We start from the raw sequence: 12,592 nt of genomic DNA on the forward strand, positions 1-12,592 counted from the left end.
TCCACCTTGTCCTTCCATCTTACAACAATGTTAGTTGCCTCTACCAGTTGAAGAGCTTATGAAACAGTGCTTCCATTTTTTATAATCACAATACTGTACGTAAAAGATCTAATTTTCAGATTATTAGAACATCATGTTTCAAGAACACATTTTTTTCCCAAGGCCATACACCAAAGATTATTTCATGCCCCCTTCCACTAACAAAATGGAAATCAGGTCACAAATATTTTATAAATTACTACTTGAAGTGGGTCAATTTAAGAAATCTCTCCTCCAAGGCTCCAGTACTTATCTCTCAATAGCTAGAAGGTGATTTATACTGCCTGGATTTCCAAACAAAGCTTCAAAACTAAGCTGTTTCATTAATAAATCATGTAGTAACTGTGTCCTGCAATAAAATCATTTATGTACTGCATGGAATTTGAGGAAACTATCACTTGACTGAATTTCAGAGCATCCCCTAATTTCTTTTTTTTTTGGCGAAAAGACAACATTTACATTTAAATTATTAACGAATATATATTTTATTGATCTTTAAAAAAATATTCAATCTGATCCAAAGTAGATTTTTATTGAGAACATATCTGGAAATTTAAAAATCAGATTGAATTTTTTAAATGAATAAAATATATATGTGTTTTTTAAAAAGACGTGTTTTTAATTTAAAAATGCAGATAAAAGGTGGATGAGGAAGATACTTAGAATGGTTGGTTAATGTGTTTAACTATGTGACATCAACAGGAACAGAACATTTGTTTTGAATGATGTTAAGTTATAAAAATGGCATGGGACAAAATGAAATTATGTACGAAGTTATCACTGAGTCAATGGGAAAAATGGACCAAGAAGTTTTGTTCTAAGGCCTTTTCTATCTTCTGCAAAGAAGCCAAAACAACTATCTGTTGCAGTATGTGGCTCTTCCCCATTTAAACAAAGAAGAAATCAAGGGGGATCCATAAAACTGAAATGGGGTTGGGATTCATCGTGACAGTGCCATGGAAAGGGATCATAGGGGTAATTCTACCCTCTCATGCCCACAGAAATGGAAAAAGGAATCTCTGCCATTCCCATTTCCGTGGATTTACAAATAAGAAAAGCCAAATACAAACTTAAAATCAACTGAGACCCAAGGTTGAAAAGAATCTCTAGGAACAAGGAACAAGGTCAAACCCCATTACAACGTTCTGAAATAAACTGTCCAGAGCATTTTTATATTAGAATTTTGTATATTGAAGGCCATGTGGCAAAGAATCGTCTTCTGAAGTTGACCATAATGTCCATCACGCCAATAGTTAGAGTTTGTTGCAATGGTCTTTGACCCATGGTGGATATGCAGGGAAAGGAAGTTGCATGCTTAGCTAGCATAAAACAATTTCTGAGCAACAATAAAAGCATTCCAAGCCTTCCCCCATCACTTCATAGCAAGGAGATCAAAAAGATGACAGTGAGAAAGGCTTCTTTTCAAGAGAAACACAATGTTTCCAACATGCAATAGGTTAATGAGGCAGTCAACACAAGCTTCTATCTGTGGGAAATTCCAAAATGGACAAGAAATCTCGGATGATTTCTTATGCATCTTTGAAATTCCAAGTGAGATGCTACATACTGGATTAACAACACATGGCAAACTGGGCTACTGTGGAGGTCTAAAGCCTCCTTTTTTGTGTACATAGGTTGCCGTTTTCTTCATTGCTGTGGGTAATGTTTAATAACAACAACAACAACACAAAATTACTCACCTGCAATGAAAGATTCTTTGTGCATTTTTTAAAAACTGTAAGCTTTCAAGTGAAATAAATGAAATAAATCCAAGCAAGGCAAGCCAGTGTGGACATTTGGAAACATCTGTTAATGGGACACACACAGCAAGCTGTTGCTTTTAAAGTTAGCCACCACAACCATAGCGGGTCCCACAGCTAGCAATTAAAAAACATTGATCAATTACCAATTACAGAAGTAGATCAATACTAGGCATCAGAAGTAAGCCTCTCTTTATCAGACGGCTGAGCATGGATCTCAGCCTTGTGATATGTGGCATCATAATGATCTTTCTTATTTCTCTTGAAGAAACCACACTATAAGGAAGCAAGGTATTTAGTCAGTGTTAACAGTTTTGTGTATAAAAGCTAAACAAAAGAAAATCTCAGATTTTAACCTGTTTTCTACTTACAGCTTGTTTACAAAGAGACCACTATGCATCAACCAAAAGGGACCAGCCCCTGCGCTATACTACATGGTGACAGCAATTAACCCAACTCTATTACCATGGGTCTCTGGTCAAATATTTATATGGATGACATTAGCTGATTGATTTTTCTATTTGTAACAAATCCTAAGGACCAAAATCATCCTAAAAGGGAAAATATATACACATCTGATTACAGCTTTGGGTGGTTTCTTCTTGCAGGGAATACGGAGTTTAAAAATAGGCAAAAGATTGACATCTTTTAAAGAATAAATTCTCTAAGGCTTAGCACAAATCCAAATAAAATAGATTCTGTTAATATTTTTCTGCCCTTCGCAGTGAATTTTATGGGATAAATGCCATTTGCTTGGGGGCCTTGGTGGGGGTAAATCACAATATAAATTCAAATACACTGTCATGAAACAACGACAGTTGTCATTTTCCCAAATTCTGAACCACCACGTAACACTTCAGTGGTAGGAATCTGTGCTCCTCAGGTTAGGTCACTCTAAATGAGTATAAAGGTATAATCCCACTTTCTACTATAATTTCCTCATTCAACCGTGGAGAACTTTTTCTACTTACTTTTATCTCGTTCATAAGGCCATGGAACTGCCCTTTGATATATAACTTGATTGAACAATTTCTGACCTCCTGGAAAATTCTGCAGCCTAGCCTGGCAACTCACGAAGTACAAATCTTGATCTGCTTTGTACAGTGTGGTAGCTACTAACCACATGAGGCTATTCAGATTTAAATTAAATTTAAAAGTCAGTACCTCCGTTGCACTAGCCATATTCCACGTGCTCAACAGCCACATGTGACCAGTGATTACCATAATGGACAGTGCAGCTTCAGAACATCTCCATTATTACAGAAAGTTTTACTGTGCAGCGTTGATCCAGGCTGTTGATCTAGGCTATTGATCTGGATATTTATTTCTGACATTTAATTTATTATACAGTGAGCACACCCAGCCAACTTTCAGTAACACGTGCTAGTAAATATCGTGGGAAAAGGAATGAACCACAAACCAAGAGTCCTTGTTATGCCTCTAACTTGGCAACATTCTTAACATCCATGGGCGTGAGCATCTTTGTTTACAAAATGAAGATGACTGGACCAGGCTGGAGGACTTTTCTCTTATACCCTCAAACAAAACCCTATGCAGAATCCCTATGTTCAAAGCAGATAAAGTCACAACGGCTCTGGTTGAAGTGGGGATACTGCCCCTAGCCCCACCTGCGTAGCTTCGTCTTGGCACCTACGTGGATATGCAAAACTCAATTTAAAGGCCAGTGAACCAGAGTCCTCTCTGGTCCTCAAAGTCTATTATTTTAGCACATAAAAGCAAACAGTGCAGTTTCAGAAAGAAAAGCATAAAGTAATAAAAATGATTTTCATGGGGGGGGTTGTTGTAGAAGTTGTCTGATTACTTTAGAGTTCACTTGTGAGTCCGGATACTTTAGAACATAAAAAAAAGGAGAGAGAGATCATCTAGTCCAACCCACTTACTAAGCAGCTAAGGCAAACCAGTGCCCCAGGGAGGTGAAATGATTTGTCCAAGATTATATAGCTCGGGTTTCTTAACTCTCAACTTACCCTCATTAGAGACTGCCAATAAGATCTGCTCTGAAAAAGATTGTTCTTGTGACCTCTTCTGGAGAGCAGAAGGCCATCCTCAAATATCAAACCTTGCACTCAAGTTTTTGATATCAAAATAATTTCCAAAGCATCTCCTATATTGGCTGGCTGTGCTCATCAGACAAACCTACTACCTGAAGTGAACATCACAGGTAGGACTGGCTAACATCCCATGGGAGGATGGGTCTTGGCATGAGCAGATACCAAGCTTCAATCACACAACTGGAGGACACAGGAAAATTATCTCAGAAAATTATCTTGGCAAGAGGAAGTTACTTGAAAAAATAAAGTGAAAAAGAGATGCCCAATATTTGAAAGTGAGAATATCCTGAGCCCTGTCCATTATACTCTTGGATCCAAGGAAAAGATAAGGATAGTCTGATCCTAGGTATTGTCGGTGGAGTTTCATCATCTGTTAACCTCTCGACCAGACGTGTTTGGAAACCCAGAATTTTTGGCATTTTAGAAAAGTAACACACTGCATACATAATGTCACAGTAATCAAAACGTTAGTATTTCTGCAGTGAGACTAATGAGTAAAGGACAAAGACCATAAAGAGCCTCTTTTCACATCATGTCAAGTTGTGCTGCTGAATAAGTCATTACAAACTGAGTTTTTTTTTTTTACAAGTTGTGATTGTTGACAAAGGTTGATAAAGGTCTGTGAACCTCCATTACTCACTGAGAATAATCCAAAATCTATAGGTCATAATCTCTGGCAACAAAAGTATGCAACATCTCATACATTTTTTGTAATGTAGACTATGTACTAGTAGAAAGCAGGCGGAAGATACTACATTATATTTGCAGGACCAAATGCTAATGAAGAACATTATATGAAACACGGATCTTCCTTATGTTTGATATAGGCTATGAAAACTACTCTGGGATTCATTAATTTCATGCTTTCCTATTCCTAATCTAGCTGCAACTGTAACAAGCCCCAACTGCTGCCATGAACATTTCTTTACGAAAGTTGAAATTAACCGGGATACAAATTCTGATTAACGTGATACCCAACAATTTGCCTTAGATTCAGAATTTGATCTTAGATGAAGAAAAGGTCATAGTGGTAAGATTTTTTAAATTGTTATTTGCCAAACGTGCTAAATTATATGTGAAAAACACCAAAATTTACACACTTAAGAAGCTCCTTATAATGCACAAATACTATATACCTTTAAATACAAAATGTTAGATAGATATTCAGATGTTCATTGTATAATTCTCAAGTTTGCTGTATGCTGGAAAAGTTTCATAGTAAAATGTTGGGAAAAGGAAGCAATAAAAAAATATACTATCAGTGTTAATTTACTTTTTAAAAAACCTGAAATAAAGTTTGTATCACAAAACTCAAGTGCCAGATATGACTTACCTTCCATAGTAAAAATACTAATAGAGCAAGCATCAAAATCCCAGCAAGAATAGCCACTAGGATGATCCACCAAGGTACTCCTGAATATTGAGCTACAGTCTTTGAGGGAAACACAGTCACACGAACCTATGGGGCATAAAAGAAAGCAATATCATTATAAACTGAGGCGAGAATTAAACCATGAGTTTATATTACAAATTCTGCTTCCAGACACATTTTGGTCAATGTAGCCTATGGACAGGTGAGATGTCTTTTTGATGTGAGATCCTTTCCTTTAGTAACGAAATACTGCTTTAAGCGACGTTTCTTGGAGATCTTCTCCCAGAACCTGGAAAATGCTGGATTGTGGGGTTTTTTTAAATAAATTTATTTATTTTTATTTATGTGTTGGGTCTTCGTTGCTGCATGTGGACTTTCTCTAGTTGCATCGAGCGGGGGCTCCTCTTCATTTCGGTGCACGGGCTTCTCATTGTGGTGGCTTCTCTTGTTGTGGAGCACAGGCTCTAGGCATGTGGGCTTCAGTAGTTGTGGCTCACGGGCTCGGTAGTTGTGGCTCGTGGCTCTAGAGCGTAGGCTCAGTAGTTGTGGTGCACGGGCTTAGCTGCTCCGTGGCATGTGGGATCTTCCCGGACCAGGGCTCGAACCCATGTCCCCTGCATTTGCAGATGGATTCTTAACCACTGCGCCAGCAGGGAAGTCCTGGATTGTGTTTTGACAAAATAATTATTTCTTTGCTAACTTATGTTTTTAAAATTTTTGTAATCAACAAAAGTAGAGAAAATTGTATAATGAACCATCATTTATTCATCACCAAGTTTCAACAATTATCAATAGGGACACAACCCCAATCTTGTTACATCTATATAACCTGGTATCTTTTTGAGAATGGTCACCTCTCTTAATTAAGCATCCAACAATGGCAACAAAAGGGTCTGTTTATGCACAATAAGCCTACATTCCTCCCTCAGATTTTAAAGACGTTATGAAATATAAAAATAGGGATGGAGCTATTAGATGGTATTAGAGGCATTAGATGGATACCATTGTAATACTTCCTTAGGGTTGAAACCGAGCAGGACCCTACAGGGCGCCCCCAGCTGACAGCTACTTGGAACCACAGGACTGAGAAGGTCATCTCTGAACGTAGAAGATTACCTCCTCTCCAGCACATAGCCCCTCTTTTCCCTACATAATCCCTGAGCAAAACCTGGGGAATTGGTTCTTTGGGATATGAGTCCACCTTCTCCCCAGGATTGCCAGCTTCCTCAACAAAGCTATCTTTTCTTTTACCTAACACTTCTCTCTCACAAGTGGATTCTTGAGCGACAAGAAGCCAAACCCGAGTTCAGTAACAGGATGGCAAACTAAAGATCCTCATAAAGAATAAAATTTCCTGAAATGGCTTGGTGTCATCTTCTACAACAATGTGTATAGACAAACTGGACTCTGGCTTCATTCGGAGGCAGCTTAGAGCTTTAAGTGGCAGCTGATGAGAAGCTTAAGTTCTAAACATTTGATAGCTGGCAAATACCAATTAAACAGACATAGTGTTTATTTAGAAATCTAAAAAGTTGCTTATGGCGATTTGCTACAACTTGGTTACACGGGTTTAGAATTCAAGTGGAGTTTTGTAACGCCAGGAGGCTTTTTTTCCCCCGGAGATGATCTTTCAAAGCACATAAAAGACCTGGTGAAAGCTACAAATATGATTTTGTAAACTATACTGATTAGAGATATACCAGTTTGAAGTTTCTGATATTTTTGAATTTAGAGAATCTAAAGTGAAGGGTAAAGAAAACTTAGAGGGAACAATTTAATTTCTGAGAAATGTTTCTATTCACGTATTCTAAATTAATATTGAATTCTGGATGCTGCCTAAAAATGCTTCTATGTCTACACTGTGATTCAATACTACTATACTAGAACTCTTTCTTTAAAAATCTCTTAAAGTACTTCCCTTCCTACTTATCCTAGAAAACAGCTTCTCAACCTCCTTTGGCTTATGGAATACACTTAAAAGTAAGAACTGCTTTCCTTTAAACATTTAATAGGAAAGAATCCACTTTTAGAGTTTTTAGCATAAACACCTTTCTCAGCTACTATGTTTCCTGTTATGCTCTCAATGAGGTTTCACTCAAGCTCCCAGCCCCAGGGAGGGCCTCATGGCTCACTTCTGTTGCCTCCCTTCCCCCAACAGGTGTCCTAGCTTTAAGCTAAAACAACCCTTTCTTGAGATTACTGGCTCAAGCAGAGGGGTACCCACGAAGTGGGGAAGAAAGAATGGTGAGAGACTGGTGAAGAAATAATATAGTTGATGTGACTGCTAAGCCAGACTATTCCAAAATAAAAAGATTATTTCAATTAGCCTATGCTTTATCTCATTTAACTTTGCTTCCCTAGTATGTAGCACAGGGAAGCCACACAGTGTGTCCCTGGGGTAAGGTGATGACTTGGAAGGGCCATCCTCATGTTTAAGAATAAGCTCTGATGAAACCTTGAAGTGGAGAGTGGAAACTGGTCCATGGCAAGGGCAAGCAGCCTTATAAGTCACACTGCATACCAGAGCCTTTTAAATGGCTGATCATAGGGGGAAACCATGCCCATAAAAGGCTGCAATCCAACAGCATAAGGGCTGAACAAGGTAGTTTATTTTGCGGGTTGGGGCTGGGGTGGTGTGTAGTTTTAAAAACTAAAACAACTCACTGTGCATCAAAGACTGAGGACTGATGCTAGGGGTTGGGCCACACATTTAAAGGCCAGATGTGCTCTGCAAACCCAGTGTGTGCAAGGCCACAGTGTGGTCCAGGAAGGCGAGAGAGGCCAGTCAGCAAGATTTTATTGTTTGTTTCCTTAAATTGTCAACTGTGTGTGTGTGTGTGTGTGTGTATGACAGTCATTCTCCAGCTGGGACTGAGAATGGGGGTTGTGTGGAGCTGGCCTTAGAATCGGGTGAGGGGAGACCAACTGTGAGCTGCGACTCCCAGACCTCGGGAAGCCTTGTCTCATCTTGTCACAGCAACTGTTACTGATGGACAATGACAGGTTCAGGCCAGTAGAAATTACTCCAACTCCAAAAACAAAAAAGATTTTTTTGGTTTCATTAAAATCTAGGCATTTCCATAGGGATGACCTGTGCATGTGAACCTCATCCATCATGCGCCCGTAAGGGGAAAAAGGGCTTAACTCTGCTGGTGCATTAAATTCCGTCACCAGTGAGCAATGCTGAGACCACGTTAGCTTGCCCCCAGCCAAACCGTTTCCCTACATCACTCTGTCATGTAATATCCTACGCTCCCATTGAGCATCAGTGTAAGAAACCCCCCAATGAAGGGATTTTCCTATCTTTTACAAAGCTCTCTATTAAAGACACCATCCCCTTAGTGAGTGTTCTTCATATCAAAAATCCATCTTATAAAAGGATCCATATCTCAAGTTCTTCTCTGAATTTAGAACCAAAAAAAGAAAAGCTCCTCCCCCTGAAGAATGATGTGCCTACTTTCGCCTATCACATTCTTTCTCATCTTTGGCAGCCAGGAAGCTTAGACACTCTCTTCCTACTTCCTTAGGAATGAAATGGGGGTATATAAGTACAACCCATAAGTAATCTCCTTCTTCCTTGGCTGACTTCAACAGTTCTCTCCCAGTTCACGATCTCCTAGACCCTGAAATTCTTCACAATTGACCCTATCTTGTTCAACTTTGCTTCTCTAGCATTTTTGCAGGGAAGGCACGCAGTGTGTCCATGGCTAACTGGATTGTTAGTTGGATCAATTTAATTGATACTAAAGTTTTAGTAACCATCTTAGCTGTTTCAGTTAGGTGACCAGCTCTCTCTGACTTTGTTGTAACAATATCTTGAAAGTGTTTTATTAAGAAATGAACACAAAACTCTTGAAATCAGTTGGGTTATAAGGAAACAAAGGCTTTTGTTTTCATCTTTTTAAAGCCAGGATGAGGGTAAAAGCAATGGGAAGATGTTTCAATATTAACACCAAAAGACAAGACTAAATTACTCAACCTCCTTTGCTTCTATCTCCAAAGAAAAATGATCTAGACACTGGAAAAGAGAGAGGAACCAAGAATAAATGAAATTGAAACCCTCAGTAAGTGAGGGAATAAAAAATGAAGGCATCCTGACACTTGAATTAAGTTTGAATCTTTAGGCCTCCCAAAACTGCACCTTAAAATCTAAAGAAACGTCTAGATATGATATCTGAGCTACTATTACATCTCAGAAATCAGTTAATAGAAGAGGTAACAGAAGACTAGAGATTACAAAAGAAGTCTCGGTTTTCAAAAGAAATGGGTTCTAGACATGAGACTAATAACCCGTTTTCAAATCTACCAATTATTAAACAAATCAAGTAGGATTACAGCAAAGATTCCAATTCCCGTTGGTAGGCATGGGCTCTCAAAGCCCGAAGAACATGAAATACCCGAGAGAACCGCATCTGCGTTTGTGACCCAGCCATTAGACGGGACACGAGGGGACTTAGTTCCATTATCTTCAAGAAAACAAGAGCACCTGATGAGGGGCTCTGAGCCCGAGGTCTGGTCTTAACTCCACATGCTGGTCCTGTGACCCTGAGGGAGAGACAACCTTCCTTTTTGGACTCAAGTTTTCTCATCTAAACTTGAGATTTGGGGACTTAATGGGGAGCAAGTGTCACAGAGCCAAAGAACAGGAGCCCTGAGGTCAGACAGGTACAGATTTCAATCCAGGACCCCAAATGACGTCCCCTCTCTGTGCCTGCTTCCCTTTTTGTAAAGTGGGTACAATGTCTACCTTGGCATTCTTCTGCAGTCTAAATGACAGCATATCGGTAAAGCAGCTAGTAGATGGCAGACATTTAATTGACATTTTATTAATGTTAGTCCCTTCCCCCTAAAGTGTTCTTTCTCTTGGCAGCTCTAAAAACTCAGTGATTCTCAGGGTTGCTGATTAAAAGTCACAGGAAGTTACAGCAACGGCCTTCAGTCAGAGAGGGAGTTAAAGGATTCTCAGGGAGGGTGTAGTTTAGTTGACAGTCCTTATGATGCCTTATTAATAAGAGGTAGAAAGGTGGGCTGGAGTAACCTGCAAAGTTAATGTAAGGCCAGGGTGAGGGTACGTCCTGGTGAGCCTGGGACAGTCCTGGCTTGCACCAGGTGCCCCAGCATCCTGCCCAGATAAACGTGTCCTGGTTTAGATGATAAATTTTAACAGCTAAGGGCCACTATATCCCAGAAACCAAGGTGATCAGGGAGACTCACTGGATTTTCAGCTGGTGAAAGGACTGAAGCCAGGACACTGTCATAAATACATCAGTAGATCAGCTTCAGGACAGTAATTCACGATCTTTCCTTCTCCATTCATTCTCTTTTGCAAAACATTCCCAACTGTAACCTGCAGGCATTTACCCTGAGAGCTTGATACAAGCCCCTGTGGGTGCCAGACCCCCACAAGGAACCTCTGACTAGTGGTACACAAGCTCCTACTCTTGTTCAATGGTTTTCTTAATTACCTGGAGGAAGACACAGTAGGCATGCTTCTTGGTTTTAAAAAAAGATAAAGCTTGCAGGGATAGAAAGTTAACAAAGAGCAAATGACCGAGACTCAAAATTATGCTGTAAACCCAAACAACGGACCAAAAGTCAATCACATAAAATGCAAGGATACACTTAAAGGCATGCATTTAGATTTTTTAAAATTTGCTCAAGGGTGGGATATGGGAAATACAGCTTGACAGCACATTCTGTTGAAAACACCTGGAAGTTTCAGCAGAACACAAACGTAAAAACGGTAGCCGCTAGAAATGCAAACCATCCTCAACAACCATTTCAAAACCAAATTTTAGGCTGAACTAACAGATGCTTGGGTCTGAGACACCGGGAGGCAGGTTCGGGTGAGCTGAAGGAGGCACACCACACATCCGCTCAGCCCTGCCTGGGGCCGGCCCAGGAAGGGCAGAGACCCGGAACCAGTTCAGCTGCGCCAGGGCAGGACGGAAAACTGAAGAGCTGGGTGCTTAGCTCTGAAGAGACCTGTCCGAGGAGGCATGACAGTTTCCTTCAATTATTTCAAAGGATAACCAGAGGCTGATTTTACAAGATTCAACTCTGGATTCCTATATAGAGATCGTTTCTAGTAACTGCTGCTGGCCACACATGCCACGAGCTACCCCATAATGCAGTGAGGCTACCGTCACTGGGGGCACGCCGACAACGGTGACAAGCATCAGGGGCGGTACAAGACGTGGGGTCTTTATAGACTTGGGAGGTGCACCCACTCTCTCTGAGCCAAGAGCTCTCAAATCTACCCCATGCACCACAGATCGAGATGACCCGGGAATCACTTCTTTCTGCAATGATTCTGTTGAAACACTGCTTGGGGTGGGCCGCGCCTTAAGACACCATCTGCTTTCTCCTTAAAGGGGGTGACAGTGCCGTGAGGGAAATGAGTTGCAGAGCAGCACATCCTCAGGCCACGGGCATGGGGAGGAGAGAGATCTGCTCTGAGCTGAGTGAAGCCCGGGGGCCCCTCACCTGAGTGCCCGCATTGGGCAGCTTAATATTCTCGGTGGCAGCAGTTACATCAATGGAAGCCCGCACGAGGATGTCCAGGTAGTTCATCTTGGAGTACTCCTGTCGGAGACGAAGTTAGTGAAAGCATTAGTGAAGAGGGAAATGTCCTGGGAGGTGGCAGACAACCTGAGGGGCACAGCCCGGCAGCGAAGCCCACCTCCAGAAACGTGCTGTTCCAGAGCCTCGAGCGCAGGACCACGGAGGCCTTGCTATCCAGCCCTCGGATCGGGCACTTGATATTCACACAGTTCACGTTCACGCTGCAGTTCTGGGGAGAAAAGGAAGAGCAGGGGTTACGGCGCAGTGGTCTGGGGAAGGCCTTCCCGCCACCTCCTGTCAAACACTCACAGCTCTTGAAAAATACTTACGAGGGTCTGGTATTTTCTTTCGGCAAATAAAGAAAGTTTTCTACCATCGTCTGTCTGTCTTTCAGCAATTTCTCGTTTCTTTCTTGAGTTGTGAGCCTCCTGAAAAGAATTACATCCAAAAGTAGTTCCACCTAAGGTAATTTTTTGGTACTACTGTACAAACCTCTTGAGCTCTCCCTCCCCAAACAGTGCCAAATTCACATGACTGACAATTAATCTTCACCCTTCTCCCATCACCAAAGGCGCAGAAATAATTTAAGTGTAAAATCCACCAGCCTACCTTTAGTTTCAGGAAGTTTATTTCATTTTGTGGCTGACAAGCTATCTTTTCCAATCCTTTGGATTCTACTTTCACCAAATAAAGCAACCATTTGCCATTGCTAACTTCTTTTGGCCACTGGATATTCAAGGTTGCTGTGCCGAGGTTTTTAAGAGGCTTGCCCAAGTTAATCACCT

General features: G+C 40.8%; 1 protein-coding gene and 1 long non-coding RNA gene across 6 annotated transcripts in view; one reads left to right on the forward strand and one right to left on the reverse strand.

Moving 5' to 3' along the window:
• Positions 1 to 12,592, forward strand: part of LOC149748570 (uncharacterized) — a 46,820-nt gene that overhangs the window by 16,753 nt on the left and 17,475 nt on the right. The gene's annotated exons all lie outside the window — the stretch shown is intronic.
• Positions 1 to 12,592, reverse strand: part of ITGA6 (integrin subunit alpha 6) — an 83,212-nt gene that overhangs the window by 8,833 nt on the left and 61,787 nt on the right. For 2 of the 3 annotated variants that reach the window (XM_089916662.1, XM_022570040.2), the window contains 5 exons: positions 12,417 to 12,590; positions 12,137 to 12,235; positions 11,926 to 12,036; positions 11,730 to 11,828; positions 5,205 to 5,330 (listed from right to left, as the gene is read on the reverse strand). In XM_089916662.1, the coding sequence (XP_089772788.1) occupies positions 5,205 to 5,330; positions 11,730 to 11,828; positions 11,926 to 12,036; positions 12,137 to 12,235; positions 12,417 to 12,590 (609 nt within the window). Of the gene's footprint in view, positions 1 to 1,945; positions 2,076 to 5,204; positions 5,331 to 11,729; positions 11,829 to 11,925; positions 12,037 to 12,136; positions 12,236 to 12,416; positions 12,591 to 12,592 lie in introns of all 3 variants that reach the window. The other variant, XM_022570041.2, reaches the window with a different exon arrangement.

The sequence above is a fragment of the Delphinapterus leucas genome, chromosome 8, assembly GCF_059928025.1.
Source record: "Delphinapterus leucas isolate spDelLeu-1000000601 "Yukka" chromosome 8, BTC_Dleu_Yukka2, whole genome shotgun sequence".
Lineage (NCBI taxonomy): Eukaryota > Metazoa > Chordata > Mammalia > Artiodactyla > Monodontidae > Delphinapterus > Delphinapterus leucas.